This window comes from Eucyclogobius newberryi, unplaced genomic scaffold, assembly GCF_026437365.1.
Source record: "Eucyclogobius newberryi isolate DKJ021-1_F unplaced genomic scaffold, fEucNew1.0.hap1 SCAF_19, whole genome shotgun sequence".
Lineage (NCBI taxonomy): Eukaryota > Metazoa > Chordata > Actinopteri > Gobiiformes > Gobiidae > Eucyclogobius > Eucyclogobius newberryi.
This window is the reverse complement of record NW_027315823.1, coordinates 33057863-33076094: the sequence shown is the minus strand read 5'-3', so window position 1 is coordinate 33076094 and position 18232 is coordinate 33057863. Positions and strand designations below refer to the sequence as shown.

The 18232-nt window shown below is 40.5% G+C and overlaps 1 protein-coding gene across 1 annotated transcript in view; it reads right to left on the bottom strand.

Moving 5' to 3' along the window:
* col7a1 (collagen, type VII, alpha 1) overlaps window positions 1-18232 on the bottom strand; it is a 122422-nt gene that overhangs the window by 25226 nt on the left and 78964 nt on the right. The window contains exons 74-89 of the mRNA XM_072452705.1: window positions 17806-17841; window positions 17692-17736; window positions 14457-14573; window positions 14311-14382; window positions 14171-14215; window positions 13442-13477; window positions 10913-10948; window positions 10791-10835; window positions 10548-10580; window positions 9709-9771; window positions 9224-9259; window positions 8586-8666; window positions 8431-8499; window positions 1578-1613; window positions 1365-1424; window positions 1246-1290 (exon numbers count right to left, since the gene is read on the bottom strand). Of these exons, the coding sequence (XP_072308806.1) occupies window positions 1246-1290; window positions 1365-1424; window positions 1578-1613; window positions 8431-8499; window positions 8586-8666; window positions 9224-9259; window positions 9709-9771; window positions 10548-10580; window positions 10791-10835; window positions 10913-10948; window positions 13442-13477; window positions 14171-14215; window positions 14311-14382; window positions 14457-14573; window positions 17692-17736; window positions 17806-17841 (855 nt within the window). The remainder of the gene's footprint in view (window positions 1-1245; window positions 1291-1364; window positions 1425-1577; window positions 1614-8430; window positions 8500-8585; window positions 8667-9223; window positions 9260-9708; window positions 9772-10547; window positions 10581-10790; window positions 10836-10912; window positions 10949-13441; window positions 13478-14170; window positions 14216-14310; window positions 14383-14456; window positions 14574-17691; window positions 17737-17805; window positions 17842-18232) is intronic.

Below are 18232 nucleotides of genomic sequence, written 5' to 3'. Positions count from 1 at the left end.
CTTACATCTATGTGAGATTATTTATTATTACAAGACATATTGGAAGGCAGGAATACTCAAAGATAACCATGGCTTGGGTTCACTGCATTATTAAATCCTATTTCATAAAAGAGGATTGCGCAATATTTCTCAATTGAACAAAACAAAGCTTGAATGCATTATTTCATATGCGAGGAACTGGGAATACCACATTGAAATGATAATGGTCCGAAAAAGGCTGCATTCACATTGGTTATTATATTATTGTAAAAAGGCAATAATTCAAACATACAGCTGTAATCATATACAGTACTAGTACTACTACAGTAGTACTTACCGAAACAAAAGAACTATACGTTTGCAGAGTTTCAGTTTGGATGTTTCTTTTGAAAATAATAATCCCCCCATCGAGTTATATTGGCACCTTCCCTCATTTAAACTTTTGAAATAGTAGTATTAATAATATATAGTGCCTCCCAAGAAGGAGATCATAGGTTCGATTCCCGGATCAGACCAACATCACATGATCTCTCTGGGTGGAGTCTGCATGTTCTCCCCGTGTTACCGTGGGTTCACTCCGGGTTCTCCGGCTCCTGCCACCGTCCAAACACATGCATGTGTGAGGTAAAAAATGGTGACTCTAAATTGACCCTAGTGAATGAATGTGAGAGTGAATGTTTGTCTGTAATGTCTGTGTCTCTGTGTTGACCCTGCAACGAGGCCACTGTCCAAGGTGTACCCCGCCTAAGGCCCAAAGTCACTAGGATAGGCTCCAGTCACCCGTGACCCGGAAAGGGAACAAGCGGTTGAAAATGGATGGATGGATGGATTTCAATTGGAAAAGTAACTTACTATTAATTTAAATACACCAAGTGTCACCGAACACTAATCTAAACAAAGGTCTAGGATTAAATCTAAATTAAAATAAGACCAAACTGAAAAACTGTCATGTGTTCTGGGACTTTCCCCAATGTCACGTCCTAAATATTAGACTTCAGACTGTCTTAAGCATCAACATTTTAATTTGACTTTAAAACTATGTATCTGGGACATAAAACTCTAACAATGGGAATGATAGATGGATACACGTGCAGTGCACTTTTGGCTACGGCAAAAAAAAACAATAACAAGAGCATTGATGACAGGGACTGACTGTTAAAAACTGGACTGAAATCATTTTTGATGTTTACAAAATGAATAACTTGAAACTGCATTTTTGTGACCGCTGCATATTCAGACATACTTCAAATCTAGTTCTTAACTTACTCGTTCTCCTTTAGTGCCGGGAGATCCTTTGTCTCCTCTGTCGCCCTAACACAAAAGTAACAATCGTGTTACAAGATTATGTTGATCTGGAATTTGCTTGTCCAGATCTACAGATTCACCTTTTCTCCAGGTGAGCCTGCGTCCCCTCTTGGACCGCCCAGAGACTGACCAGCAGGACCCTGAATCAAAATGAATCCAATATAATGTGAAGACACTTTTATAATAACATGCTCCATCAGATTAGCAAAGAGGTAAATGGGTTTTAACAGTGTTTAATTGAAGCTGAGGAGGATGTTTCAGGCTGAATGTTAATGCAGTTCAGAATGACTCACCCGTTCTCCCTTGGGTCCCATGGGTCCAGCCACAGCCTGAGAAAGAGACATGAAATAACAATTAAATGTCCAATCTATAAACGGAAGACTATTGAGTTTTTGCAATTAGTAAGTACTGCACAAAATAAACTCAAAAACAATACTTGGGGATTAAGTGGGATAGGTCACAGCAACACTACTTAGAGATGTAGCAAATATATTATTCATTTAACTAACTTGACACTTCTAAACATTTATCTGGATAAATTGATTAAATAAATGTATTTCCAAGCAATAAAAAAAAGAAAAGGTTTGGTTAAAAATGACATTGTAACAACATGTAATAAAACTGTGATATTTTGTTCCTACGATGACATTGCTCCTGAACTGCCTGAAATGCTGTTATCTGCAAATGGAAGCGCATCAGTCCTGGACCATCAGCAGCCTGTCCGTCTGTGGGAGGAGGATCTCTCCTTCATTCACAGAGGTTTTTGCTTTTTCCCACAGGGTTTTTGTAGTTTTTCTTCGCTGAGAAGAAGGGTCTAAGGACAGGGGATGCTGGGACAGTTGGGACAGCGAAATGCATAGTAAATCTATGTTCATCAGTTCATTAGTAAATCAGTTCATAGTTCACAGATTTTAAAATGAACTAGTTCAGTTCATAGTAAATAATTCAAAATTTTGAACTAAGTTCACAGCTTCAAAAAATGAACTAGTTCAGTTATTTTTTTAAATATTATGCTATAATGTTTCTAAATTATTTCCACAGCCCATGTACAACCACAGGCAGCAATTATTTTATTAGTTTAATGCTGAAACTATGTGTCAGATTTCATCTTCATATCCAATTTTGAATCCTTACCCAGGATTCACATTGAAGGGACAGACTTCCCCAGAGGCAAAGTTTGCACAGAAATGTTAGATTTTTCCCATCCTCACCGACCTTATCAGAAAACTCACGGAACTGGTCGTGCTGCTCTGTTGCTGTCGCGCATGTGCAGCGCGGTGCGACACCGTCTGCAATAGCGCTATCGGCCTCTACAACTTCGGAGCTCTCACATTTGCCAGGCTTAGGATCTGGTGTTTTTCGCCTGGAAGTCTCTAGAAATTTGACACTTTATTGAACGAAATTAAAAGAACGAACGTGCCGTTCACAGACACCAGAATGAACACGTTCATATTATCGTTCGTCAGCTGTAATACAGTGCGTTCAGTTCATGTTCAACGCGTTCATGAACTTTCGTTCAATGAACGCGTTCAGGCACAACACTGCACATGATACGTTTGAGTGAATTCCATGTTAAAATACCAATACAATATCAATATGTTTTTGTATTGAATTGTTCCAAAAGCCTCAAATGGACAGGAGTTGAACATTTGCATCGTTGCTATAACACTTGAAACAATGCATCTGGCTCGTCCCATGTCAAATTATTTATTTATTTATCAAGTAAATAAATAAATAATATGTCTTTGTATTAATCAAGCTGTTAGACTGACTAAACATTCATCAAACAACTCCAGGTCTGTTTTTAATGAAGGAACAATGCTAGAACATTAAAAGTTAAAAGCTCAAAAAAGTCAAATTTGCACAATATATGTCCTTACACCTCATTGGGAGCCCCAGCTCATCTATAAAGCCTACTGCACTAGAAGATGCCGCTGTTCATCTGCACATTCACATTTCAACTATTTGTTTTCCATTTTTGTGACTCTTTCCCCCCTCATCCTCTGTGTGGAACGTTTCAGCAGCTGTGGGCCTGTCATCTCTGCTGCTGTCACCTGCTTGTGTGTGGGAGTGTGAGAGACCAGCACAGATCAGAGGGAGACTCCGGGCCCTGCTATGCATCACACCCGCCACACCCCGACACTGTTACCCCGTCCAAGGCTCCCTGCTCAACGCGCATCGCAGTTTGTGTCAATGTTTTTTATAACGGCGAGCCAACAATCCATAATTCATGACTGGTGCTATCAACAAACAAAGACTGCTGCAATTTCAATTCAACAACGTGAGATAGGAGGGCAGCCCATCATAATTTGACGGCAGGTGTAGAATTGAAGATGATGCACGTCAGAAGATGGAATGATTTGATGTTCATGCCTGTGCAACATGCGTGACAGATTACAACCAGGGTATTTTGAAAGACAAAGACAGTTGCATGGGCTGAATGCAAGCAGGTTACTAATCATGTACTTTAATAACAATGTGTGAATGTCAAGGAAACAGGAAGGAATCAATTTTGGATTAGCCAATGAGAGAAACATAGGATCCATCCTGAGCATCCTAATTATTCATTGAGATGAGTTTCTTCTCACAACTTTCACATGCCAGAGTGGGTTCCGATGTCATGGTAACGACAAACAACAGGTACAAGCTGAGGGCCTTTTTCACTGAGGGCCACATATCGAAACATATTGGAAGCAGAGGAATACTTTTACATTCGGGCCAATTCAGCGTGAGGCCTGATGGAGGATCGGCGGCCGATACAGATACCATCAGTACATCCTGGGGCTAACCACAACTTTAGCTGTTTCAAGTTTATTTGTCACACACATGGTAAAATACAATGCCTGATGAAATTCTTTTGTCCATTCCAGCGAGAAGGAATGAAAATGATGAAAAAAATGATAACCTTGTAATTACTTTTCAAGTACAAACAGAGCCACTTTTATAGTTTTCTGTTTGAAACCTCTAAAATTAGACTGAAGTGCGATTCTCATTAACCGAATAGGCAAGAGCGTCGCCAATCCAAGCCAAGGTCTAATAACACATGTCAGCGGCCAATGTGCATGTTGTCACCTTTAGGTGTCAAAAACAAGGAGCTCTGGGCTTTAGAGGATGAAGAGGATGAAGAGAGGATGAAGAGAGGGCGGAGGTTAGACTCAGAGGACCTGGGTCCAAACTGAGTCATAGGAACAGAAACTGCTGAAAGATTTGTCTCCTTTTGGTCAGTCACAATGGCATTGACTCAGTAATAAAGAATGAAAAGCACTTCTATGTATTTACTATCTTAGCACAGAAAAAGAATGAGTATCCAGTAATATTACTGAGTATTACTGGAGCTTGTTTATATCTAAATAATAAAGAAGAAACAGTTTATGTTTTTTGAAGATATGGCTAAAGATTTAAGGACTTAAAAATATACAGGACTTTTATTTGATACTTTTTAATTGATTGATTTAGTTCACAGTATTTTAAACACGTCCAGTAGAGTTAACATTTTGAGAGCAGAAAGAACTACTACTAAACTTAAAAACTCATTGATATTTTGTTGTTTGCAAAGGACATTAAAATACCCCATTTACTGCAGCCTCCACAATTTGGTAATTGCTCCCATTCAAACTGCGACTTTAATAAGGTTGAAAATGCAAAGAATCTTGCATCACACATTCTCAAGTCTTTAGTACAAGACAATTGGCTTTATAGATATGGACTCAAGCAAAGTATGAGGACTGCAGAGAAAGGTTTCACGTGTTTTGTTGTATCTTTTTGCAGGGGAAAGAAGAACTTTTAGGACTATGACAAAGTCTAAGGAATAAAGTCTGGCGGTAATGCAACACTCGGATGCCAACCGCCATAAAACAACAACAACAACAACTGCTACAGATTTGGAAGCAGTAGATGTAGAAGAGTAGAAGAAGATTGTTAAACTTGAGTCTATAATAATGCAATTAATGCTATCAAATAATGTATTTTATTGGGTTAAAACAAGAAACGCTAAACCTGCACTGCACTAGATACACAAAATGGTTGGCTGAACAAAAATAACTAATGACTAACTATGTATCTGGCCTAAAAAACTAAAAAATCTGTTCCCATGAGCCTTTGGAGCCAGTCAGTTCTTAATAAACTGCGATAAACACTTGAGACAGCTGAAGCTTTTAAATAACCGCCTAATCCCTGCTTCAAATATTCACAAAACACTAGAGGATGTTTTCATAATCAGCGCCTCGACTTCCAACACTCATTTAGCACATTCTTCTTTTCCTCTCAAGTCTTCTCTGCAGGAGTCGCCACGGGAACCCTGTGCACCTCGTCCCACCCTCATGTCCTCTCTCTCCGCATCCTTAAATGTCCTCTGTGGTCTTCCTCTAGACGAGACCTTCTGTTTCCCGGCGGCTTCAGCATCCTTCTACGCACACATCAAATGAAATATGTGTGTGTCTTTTATTTATTTATCTCTTTAGTGTTCTTATTATGCAGTCCTGCTTCTCCCTATGCTTTCTAATTGCCTATTAGGGATAAATAAATTGACGGACGGCTTGGTTTGTGACTGATTTATAGATGTGTTCAGTTAGGACTTTTCTACAAACATCCAACTTAGGGCTGGGCGAGATGGCAAAAAAAAAATCACTTTTATTTTTTTCTTGATTGATCAATGATAAATATGGCTTTTAATATGGATTTTATACGAACATACACAAGAAACACTTGAAGTCGTCTTGTATTTAACACACAAAACGTTGTCACTCACAGAAGATTGCTGTGGATTTAAAAGCCCAAAGCACTTTATTGATGGTTAGAAATGACTTAGAATGGTTAGAATCTCCCTCAATTAAAATACATCTCATAGAGCAAACTAAATCAGTATGTAGAGCAGGAATGGGACAATATTCAAATTTTATATCACAATTTTCATGACCAAAAAAATTGCAACGAACGATAATATCACAATAATTATTAAAATAGCTGAAGGTCAAAAAGGTTATGGATATTAATAACTATAACTTTAAAATGATGAATATGTTTCATGTTTAAAAAATATATTACACAATTGTACTTTGATATAATAATGAAAACAACAACAACAACAACAACCTAATAGAGAATATCAAGCAGAAGTGGCTTTTTTGTCCGCATGATATGGTGTTGTAATGAGGGTTATATTTGTCACAGTTTTGATCACGATAAACACTATTATTTTTGAGATTCCTATGCCTAGTACGGTGCGGTGGGCGTGTATGAGGGGTAGGTGACGTGGGAGTTTTGGGAGCAATGGCGTTTTTTGAAGAAAAGGAGAATAAAGATGACTCTTGGATTGACTCCAGATTACTACAAGCTGACATTTTCAGTACACGCACCTCTACCACGTCACTACCATTCCAATCCCTTCAGAATATCTTTCCATCTGTGTTGTTACCAAAGTGCACCAGAATGCTTCACAAACATGTAGCCTCGGGCACAAGTCGCAGGGCAATATTCACCCACAATATTCATTCAAGTCCAGTTGAATGAGCTGGAGCCTGTGGGACTTTTCACATCAGCCTCTCGTTTAGGCCGGTGATGAGTTTGTGAATGCAGCGCTGCCCCTGGGCCCTGGCTAAATACGGCAACACGTACGGCGAGCGAGATATTACTCTGCGTATGTGTGCGTAACGGCGGTATCGCAGTAAACAAGCGTGCGTGACACATAATCAGGCAGGAGTGGCAAATATAATAATGATCCACGGCAATCTCAACACACTAAAGCCATTAAACAAGGTGAAGGTTTTACTCAAGAGCACGTCAATATTGAAATGTTTTTAAGAAGACGAAAACCATCAACCTTCAAGTGATGAGGCATATCTGTAAAAACACAAGCTACTGACAGAGGACTTTGCCCACATAATACATAACCACATAACATTGTTTCTCTCTCATGTTGCCTGAATGCACATGTTAAGGCCACTAGGGATGTAACAATAACTGAAATATTGTGATATTTTACTGTTAAAAGTCGTGGGATGTCACAATACATCGAATTACAAGGCTCTTCAAAATATCCAAATAAGGCCTGAAAACATAAAAAATTTTATTTCCTTTTCGTCACCATCTTCTTCAAATTGGTAACGTGGATTAAATCAAGGTGGAGTCAAAAAGAAACTTGATGAAAAAGTGCTTTTAACCGTCTCAGTGGTAAAATGTTCAAGATCACATTACAATGTCCTGATCTTGCAAAAGGCCTTTTAGTGTGATATAAATGTCCACTACATTCTTTACGACAATGATATAGTGTATTTTATAGAAATCTACGCTGCCCCAATCATTTTTGTATTGGTACTTACAAAGAATAAGTGTTCTAACTTATAAACAATAAAAATGTTCAAATACATTTTCTTTATTAGTTTCCAATTAGTATCAATTTATCTTAAATGTGACACACTTCGACTGGTAAGTAAAAAACAAGTAAAATAAAATTATCAACATCATTTATCTGAATATCCAACAGTTATCACATTCTGATTATTATTGTCGCGTTGTCTGGCGGAATAGTGACTTTTGCCAAAATCTCACAACAGAGAAGCTGAGAAAGCTTTTGGACTGACAGAACCATGGAAACAAGACTTTGTGCAGTACAAAACAAAGCTGGCAGTGGCCACAGTGGTCACTCCGTGTGGTCAAGTCTGCTCATGGACCCGGCATCACATCACATCACAAAAATGGCCTTTTGGACTTTGAAAAGAGTCTTTTACTTTTCATACACCCCTGTTTTTTTTTCAATCCAACCAAGATGTAAATACATAAGATAAATGATATTTTTGACAGTAGTATACAGAAGTGAGTTTAAATGTCAAATTTCTATAGTTTTAGGCCTTCGATTTGGTGGTTGTAACCTTTGACGGCAATGAGCAAAATCCTATTAAAATCCTGATAAATAGACAATGGCAAGACTCAGTCATTATTTCATATTTGTTTGGACAAATGTAATAGATAATTAATACACATGGCCATCATCTTTCTCATCCGTCTTGACCTGCATATACATGCTTGTATTCAATGGTGTACTAAATGAAGTGATGATAAATGAATGAAGTGAGTGGTATGGATTTACTGATGAAATGCCAATGTCAATGTCACAAGAGTAATTTCACCGCACACACAATGTTCCTGTACCTTCCCTGGAGGGCCGCTGTCTCCCTGCTCTCCCTTCAATCCAGCGAGCCCCGGGGGTCCAGCGATGCCCTGGAGAGGAATAAAAGAGTCAGGAGACAAAAACAGACTTGCAGTGGACAAAAGCAGGTATAGTTCTATGTTGAATATAACTGTACCTGTTTTCCAGGGAGTCCTGGGATGCCTTCTTTACCTGGGACCCCATCTCGACCTGGGACCCCTGGTTTACCAGCTTCACCCTGAGACAGACACAGACACAGGCATCACAATAGAGTCCATCCAAAAGAAGACTAGTCCACAGTTTGGTTGGTATAAAGTCTTATTTGTAAATGTAAAGTTGTTGCTTTATTGTTACTGGGCTTATATACAGTAAATATGCTTTTGTGTTGTGGTGGTCTTTTTCCTTTTTTAATAATACATCTTATTACATGTTATCATAGACCAAATAATACCATAATAATGTCATTAATTAGTGGCAGCTTATATTAAATGCATGCAACTCAAATTGACTGATTTTGGTTTTCAACCCTTGAGAGCACAGCGTTCGCTTCAAGCAAGACGCAGAGTGGGAAATAGAAATCGCATTTATTCATGCTTATGAATAACCACTAACCAGAAAAAGGCTTGACCAATCACCATTCAGACTTATACTTTTCCACATTAGGAGGTGATAGAACCACCACTTATTTCTCTAAACATATTTTCTGGTTGCTTAATTACTTTATTTCAAAAAATGGCTAAGGTCTAAATCATTTTATTTTTCAGACTCGGGGATTATTTTGTGTGCTGTACTCACCACCTGCCCGGACAGGCCTGGGGGCCCCTGTGGACCCTGCAGAGAGAGAGAGGAAGAGAGAGAGTGAGTGAGAGAGAGAGGAATAGAGAGAGACAGAGACAGAAAAAGAGGGAGAGAAAGGAAATAAAACGTGATAGACAGAATGAGAGAGAGAAAGGAAAGAAAAAGGGAGAGAAAGAGTAGAAGAGTAGAAGAGTGAGAGAGAGAGAGAGAGAGAGAGAGAGAGAGAGGGAGAGGGAGAGAGAGAGAGAGAGTGGGAGAGAGAGAGAGAGAGAGAGAGAGAGAGAGAGGGAGAGGGAGAGAGTGGGAGAGAGAGAGAGAGAGGGAGAGAGAGAGAGAGAGAGAGAGTGGGAGGGAGCGAGAAAGAGGAAAAGAGACAGAACGACATAGAAAGGCAGAGAGGAATAGAAAAGGATGAAGTTATGAATTTCATGAAGAGAAATGTTGCAGACAGAAAAGACTAAGAGATTACTGTGAACGTTTACCACCGCTCCGGGAGGGCCTGGGGGTCCCGGCAGACCGGTGCTCCCCTGGGCGCCCGGGGAACCCTGCACAAAAGAGGAATGAACCAGCCACATATGGTCTAGTACCCGTCTGTGCACACATCAACCTTCAACACAACTGGAATAACAATGTCGACCTGCAGCAGCAACAGAAACAAGAAAACCCTAAAAGCAGCAGAATGTGGAGGTGGTTTGTTACCCAAGGGTGTGGTCACATTTGTTCTGCTTTGGTTTCCTTTTAATGTGGTGCGTGCCAGTGTCAAATCACCCAGATTATTGATTATGAGCGATTATGAGACCAGTGAATGAAGAAAGAAAAGAAACATTTTGATTTTACATATATTTTGACCAAAATGCTAAGCAAATGAATAGTATAAAAATGATTTATTGAACAAAAGGGAATAAAGCTGGGACTAAATAAGTTTATACTCTCTCCCAATCATATACCGGTACTCACGGACAGACAATTTGTGATGAAATATTGAGATTTTGTCTGCCTTTGTATAAACTGTATAAATGTTGCAGTGTTTAATGTTTAATGTACAATTAAACAGATAAATACATTACCTTACGTATATGTATAACAAATTCTGAAGAAAAGACTAATTGTCTAATTGTCTTCAGTGAAATAAACACAAACAAACCAACAATAGTAGCAAAAGACGTAGTAGTAGCAAAACATGTTGTAGTGGTAAAACATGTAGTAGTAGCAAAACATGTAGTACTAGAACGGAGGCAGCAGAATGAACAATACTTTTAACAATTTATCCTTTTAAGCACTAAAGTTACCGTATGTAGACAAAGTAGGCCTAGTACTTTACCTGTACACCAACACCTGGCTCTCCCTGAGTCCCCTGAAAAAGAAAACATGACAAACATTTTGTTGTTGTTGTTGTTGTTGTTTTTAATGGCGGCTGGCAGCCATCTGCAAAGGTGCATTTACCGACAACTACTTTATTCTTTAGACTTTATTCTTTATTCTTTATTCTTTATTCTAAGCAACTCATTTAATTCAATAAAAGTAGAACAGCCACATTATCATCTCTGTCATCAGAAGAACTCACCTTCACACCTGGAGCTCCTGGGGGGCCGTTGGGACCCATGGGACCCTGATTTAAACACATGCCCCATAAAACTGTTAATGAGCAGAGCAAAAACAATATGATTCCATGTTTAGAGCACTTACAGTCGGCCCTCTGATGCCTGTCTCTCCGGGGATTCCCTACAGTGCAGACAGAAAAATGGAATGATTGCTTTAAAAGTACTTAAAAGTAATACAGTATTCAGATCAAATATGTGTAAAACATCAGGTGTTGGCCCTGTACTAAGAAGCAGGATTAGTGTCACTGTCAGTTTACCTCAAATGCTCCTCCAGTTACACCGTATCTTTGCTCTCCAGCACTTTCTATTTAGTGTACGTTATATTCCACACAACTTATACACCTATATTTGTATTTTGTGTGGAAATATGACATGTTTGTTCATATTTTGCTTAAAGGTGCACTAGGTAAATGTTCTGGTGTGGAGCTGTCTCGTGCTTGTCTCTGTGAAGATGTCGTTGCTTTGCCTGGAATGTTCCACAGTTCGGCATTAAACTTCGCTAACTCAAATGTACAGGTGTTTTTACTGCTCGCCTGTCCACAGATCTGAGCAAAAACATCTCCATGGAAACAAGCAAGTGGTGTTCACTCTACCAAAAAGGTGTATTATAGTACACCTTTTTGCATGACGAAGTCCTAGTGCCAAAATGTTGTTAATCTCCAGGAATCTTAGGTGTAGCTTTGAAATTAAATTGTATATGGCCTATATTAATTTAGTACAATTAAATTCAGCAAAGGTTTATAGTAGATTATTGTATATATTGTATTGTGGTGTTCCTGTAGAAAATGCATAAATGAACATTATTATTATTATTATGATTATGACTATTATTTTGATTCTTATATAAGCAGAGGAGGCGTGTGTCTGTGGTAGTTTTAACCATCTCCATAGTACAAGGCCAGGTTCACATATATAAAACACACAGACACTGCAGACACACATGTAAATAGTGACACTGACACATGGAGCAGCAGACAAACTGGCACGGTTAAGCTGCAGAATCAATGAGTGAGCGTTTCAGTAAACACGCAACAGGAGGCAGCTGCATGCATGATAAGAGACGCAAGAACACACGACAACTAAACCCAATTTAGTCTTCTCCAACTGTTTTACTCTGAAATCCTCCACGAGCTACAGCCTGGCACATCAGCACTCGTCATTCATCTCTGCAGCTGAAAAGTCTTGCACTCTTTTTAAAACACATTTTGAAGGTTCACTGTGTCACTTTTCTGGCGGGGAATCTGCCGCTTACTTGTCTCTGTTATTACCGTGTAGAGCTGCATTGATTAAACAGAATAATAGAACAATTACAATAATCATATTTTGATCATCCTTTTTGTTATCCGGACTTCTGAGACTCTAAAACAACATCTAAAAGACATAGATAAGAATGACAGTAGCATTATTAAATCAAAATGTAAAAAAAAAATACAATGGAACAATTTACATTTGTATCAATAATACCCTTCATTTGTAAATATACTGCTATTTTTGGTCTATGTATTTCAACGATTTGGTCAAAAACGCCCATTTAAAAAATCTCTTACTGTACAATAGAAATAATTAAAAATAATAATTGCTGACTACTAAAATACCGTTATTTGCAATCGTGAATCTTCCACAGCATTAACCATATCTATATTGCATTCATATTCTATCGAGTCACTTACAGATGTTTAATTACTCAAAAACCATCCCCTGCTTGTCTCCATGGAGATGAACATGTTTAATGTCACACTGTGGGACAATCCAAGTGGGGAATGGAATAAGGCGGCGAGCCCTTCATCAGAAAAGTTACACAGTGCACATCTAAACCATGATATAAAAATGTGAGCTCTTGAGTTCGACGCTTGGGGGACAGGTGGTCTGCATTAATATTTCATGAGTGGGAGATGATCTGGCGTCTATCTGAGGAGCCTGCCAGGTTGTTACCAATACAAATGAATTAAGATTAAGGAGGGGAGCGCGCCTACAGCAACATGGCACTGTGCAAATCCAGAAGATGAGCTGTCTGCTGTGGTTCACTGAAGTCTGCTGCCTCCTCTCCAACGCCACGTCTCTGACTTCTACCCGGCAGCAGTGGAAATCTGATGTGAGGACAAGACAACTCCACACAGAAAAGCCCCACACAAGCTGAGGCAAACCTGGGTCGTTCTTGCTGTGGGGAGAGAGGGCTAACCACTCTGCCACTGTGCAAACCTGACGAGATTCTGACCTGTGACATTTTCTTTGTCTCCATAGGAAAAATAGGTTTAATGCCATACTGTGGAACAATATAGGCAAAGCAGTAACATCACCAGGGAGACAAGCGGGTGATGCACCCTCCACCTGCAGAGGTACACAGTGCACCTTCAATAAGTATGTCTTTTTTATGGTTTCATTTAAAGTTACACGGCAGCACCACATTTATATAGGTCTCCAAATGTGCAATCATTTACAAGCCGGGGCAACTGACTGTCACGTCTCATGAGAAGAATAGAGTCAAACCCATGCCTCCTTTCTCAGATTGAGGCAAACTACTCGCTAAACATCCAATGCTTCTGTCATCTCAAACAACAGCACATCTCCCAGACGCCCACCCATCCCTCCAGAGCACAAGCCCCTGCCAACCTACCGGTCTGCCCAGCACTCCAGGGAACCCAGGCAGGCCCTAAAGAGGAGAGACGAAGACAGAGGAGGAGAGGGGAACAGCCGGAGGAGAGGGGACAGAGGAGGGACAGAGGAGGGACAGAGGGGCCACGACAACAACATGGAAAAGGAAATGGACAAAAGAGACAGAGTTAGCTGCAGTTTGTGATGTGTGAAGCTTTGGCCGCAGAGGACAGATCTCCAAGGCAGGACTGAGGGCAGGCACAGTGTGACCTCTGTGTGACCTCTGCCACAGATTACTCACTGTTTGGCCTTGAGGACCCTGGGGCCCTTTGAGGCCCTGCTCCAGACACAGGGACAAAAAACACAAATAAAGTAGTTATCCTCCCTCTTTTACATGATACTGTGTATATACTTAAGTGCTCAGAACTTCACAAATTAGGACTCCGAGTGACAAATGTGAGGTTGTAAAATGTTATGTAGCCACTTTTCAAAACTAAAAATGTGCAAATGAAAATCCGCTGCTTGTTACGGTGAAACTCCACATTGAAGATGCGTAGCTTATCAGTTGTGGAGTCTTAAAAAAGGAAGTCAATTGGACCTGTTCAATACTAAGCTAAGCTTTAACATAATTCATGGTTTGCATAGAAATGTTTTTCACACAGGGCAATTGAATTAAAAAACTAAATAAAAAATACACAAAGTGTTCTTATAAAAGTATTTTTGATTAATAGAAATCACACGTTGGACTCACCGGTTTACCGTCCTGGCCAGGTTTACCTGGCTCTCCTGGGATACCCTAAAAAAATACAAAAATACCCTCTTCAATGTCACATATGGAACATAATGAACCACCCACATGCAGTTTGTCAATATATGTATGTGTGGCGTCACCTGTGAACCATCACGTCCTCTCTCTCCTGCCTCGCCTCTGTCTCCTTTGTTACCTTGAGGTCCAGCAAAACCCTGGAAGAGTTATAACACCATATGGTCACTGCCGAACACATGACAAAAAGATGACAAAAGTCCCTGCCCTGTACCCGGTCTCCTTTGGGTCCAGGGAGTCCTGATGCACCCGGCTCTCCCTTCTGTCCCAAGACTCCGGGAGGACCTCTGACCCCTGGAGCGCCTGCCACCACTGACTCAGCAGAAGCGCCCTGCAGCAGACACATACAAACGACTTAAATGTGCTATATTATTATAGTGTATTATTCAGACTAAAACTACTTAATGAGAAAGGACAGGTAAAAGCAGTAACAGCTAAAATAGTTTAGGTGTACTTGTACTAGTGGTGGTAGCGGATATTCTCAAAATACTACTTTGTCTAGTGAGGACCTCTAAAAAGTGGACCAATGAGGCAGTGGAGGAGCTAAGTGCGTGTTTGGACATTACAGACTGGGAGGTTTTCAGAGCTGCCACAGATGAGTAAACGCACACTGTAACGTCATACGTTTGATTCTGTTAGAACAGCATTATACCAACACACACCAAAGTCACTTTCAATAACGGCAAACCCTGGTTCACTCCAGAACTAAGGCAGTTGAGGCAGCAGAAGGCAGCGCACAGGGCTGGTGACAGAGAAGGCTAAGATGCAAAGTATGGATTTAGCAGGGAGGTGTCAAGAGCTAGATCTCAGTACAATACATGAGAAGCTTAACATCTTCGACTCCAGGTTCGAGGCCACCTTCCCTCCCCTACTGTGGACACCTCTGTCCACCCATTCCCGGGACCCCCACTTCCCCCACCACGCTCTCAGTTCAAAGGCAGGATGTGAGCAGGCTCTTTCGGAAATCCAATCCCTGAAAAGCTGCTCGACAACATGGTGTCTCTGCCGCCACCTTCAGACACGGTGCCGAAGAACTGACTTGCGTCTTCACAGGCATTTTTAACATGAAGTAATTTGAACGCCTTCACCTTCCCCCTGCTGGACTCCCTGCAGTTGCCTACAGAGCCAACAGGTGTGTAGACAGCACTATTAACCTAGCACTCCACTTCATCTTACAGGATCTGGACTCGGTGGATGGGGAAACCTATGCCAGGATCTGTCAGCGACTACTTCCAGACAGATCGGAGGCAGTGCGTGCGGCTGCAGAAGAATGTCTCAGACACTTGGACTACCAGCACAGGGATCCCACAGGGCTGTGTAATTTCTCCCCTGCTTTTCTACCTGTACACAAACTGCTGCATCTCCAGCCATGACTTTGTGAAACTGATCAAGTTTGCAGATGACACTACCCTCATCGAGCTCATCTCGGACGGGGTCATCCCCATCTGTCTAGAGGAGGGAGGTGGACCGGCTGGTGTCCTGGTGCAGCGGTAACAACCTGGAGCTCAACGCCCAGAAAACAGTGGAGATGATTGTGGACTTCAGGAAAGTCACAGCCCCCCAGCCCCCCCTCACCATCACAGACTCCCCCGTCACCACCCACTCCTTCCACTTCCTTGGCACCACCATCACCCGGGACCTCAAGTGGGGGCCCACCATCAGCTCCCTCATCAAGAAGGCCCAGCAGAGGATGTACTTCCTGCGGCAGCTGAGGAAAGCCAAGCTGACAGCGGAGCTGATGGTGCAGTTCTACACGGCCATCATTCTCCTCCATTCACCTCCTCCATCACCATATGGTACGCTGGAGCCACAGCCAGGGACAAACAGAGACTACAGCGCATTGTGCGCTCTGCTGAGAAGATGATCGGCTGCAGGACCTGTACATCTCCAGGGCCCTGGGACGAGCAGGTCGGATCACACCCAACCCTTCTCACTCTGGACATGGACTATTTGAGCCAGCCCTCAGGCAGGAGGCGACGGTCCACCACAAGTTTCTTTCTTTCTGCCGTTGGACTCATGAACACTTAAAGGTTGTATGGACGATTTTTTTCAGCAAATTTTTTATCATATTTCCTCGTGGCGTGGATAAATCATTTGTCCTGCCACGTATCAATCATAAAACGCACCTACCACTCACCGCCTAAGCGCATGGATCTATCATAATATAGTTCCCTCAGTGTACGGGGCAAAATGAAGACGGAGAAAGACAGTTCAAGCTGACGTAGAAGTGGACAGAAATCTACGGGAGACAAGAGATGCGATGTGCTCCGTTGCGCTAATAAACAAACGCACGTGTGTGTTGTATCGGTCCGCACAGGGGAGTGCGCATGCGCACTTCCGCCTGCGTTCTCAAATCGCCGAAAAATCGTCCATTGCGCCTGCCACTTTAACAGTTATTCAACCAACACTATTTACACACTGTTCACTTTCTGCACTATTTCTGTCCATCTATACATTTTAGTGTAAATATCTGTGTACATACCAAGGCAAGTTTATTTTTTACTTATTCAATTCTTAATTTATGCATGCCATATTTGACTCTATAGATGTTGCAATTATTATTATTTTATTATTCATTGTTTTATGTTGCACCTTAACGCAGAGACAAGTTCCTATGTTTGCGAACTGTGTTCAATGACAATGGCAATAAACCTTTTGTGATTCTGATATTAGCAATAGTGCTACTGCTGTGCTGTGAGGAAGAAGCCTTAAAAGCTCTGATAAAAGCTTTAAAAATAGTAAGGAGGCTTGGTGATATAACTACGCCTGTCACAATAAATACTATATCAAATTAGCATCATCAGTATATAAGTCTGAGAAGATTTGAGCTGTAAAGAGTCTGATAAGTCACTTCTATAACACATTATCTAACTACTTAGATGTGTTATTCTGCTATGTATTCATTGTAATTCATGTTTTTTTTCATTTGTTTTGTTTTTAAAATACAGTACATGTAGAAAAGGGTTTATAGATTATCCTGATTTAGGTTTCATTGCTTATTGTGATATGTATATAATGGATTTCTCACAGTGATCGATTACAATTTTGTTTGGAGCTTAATAAAACATTTTCAATATTAATTCCAGAACATAAACCATTTAAACACTTGTAATCAATGCCATTTAACACTGTTTTTATTTATAGTTTAATTTCTGAACGACAGGCTTTTGCTGACAGAGGACTGACTGATCATTAACGATTAGACAGGTCTGAATCTCAGTCGCAATTAAAGTAAGAACTTGTAATAGATGAATTACAGAAAAATAACTAGTGTTTTAGTTTTACTCAAGTACAAATAAGTGTATACAGTATTATACAGTATTTTTTGCGTGAGGACATATTTACAGTACCGTACATAAAACGCTCTGCTACTTAAATCCACACTCTTTACATGTCCAGCTCACTGTGGATTCTGTGTGTTATTACTATGGAGGAGGAGAGAGGCTCACCTTCTGACCTGGAGGGCCAGCTGGTCCCGTAAACCCGACTTTGCCCTGTTTAAAACAAGAAATGATCACTCCTCTTCTCAAGACTTATATGGATCTGTTTCATCAGGCACTCACCGAGTCTCCTTTGTCCCCTTTATCGCCTTTGTCCCCCTGCAGATACACAATCAAAATTATTCAGAATAATTGGCAAGATTCACCTAAATGTTGATATAAATCAGATGATGTTTTACGATTTCATGATATTTCCAAAGAATTTAGAGCAAGTAAGCATATAAATTTAGCCCTTTTATTTCAACTACAGATTCATTAGAATTTTATCACAGACAATGTTATGAATGCACATTAAAGACAGGAAGGTCATCTCAGTGTGTGTGAGTCAGTTAGACAGGGCACATCCTGGACAATGACCAGTTAAAAAGGGAGCAATGACCAGCAGTTTGTGGACATGGAGCAGGAAATGGCCGTGGCTGTTTATGCAAACCTTTTGAAGCTGAGTTTACCCTTGTATTTCTTTATCATTGTATTAAATATTAAAATAAGG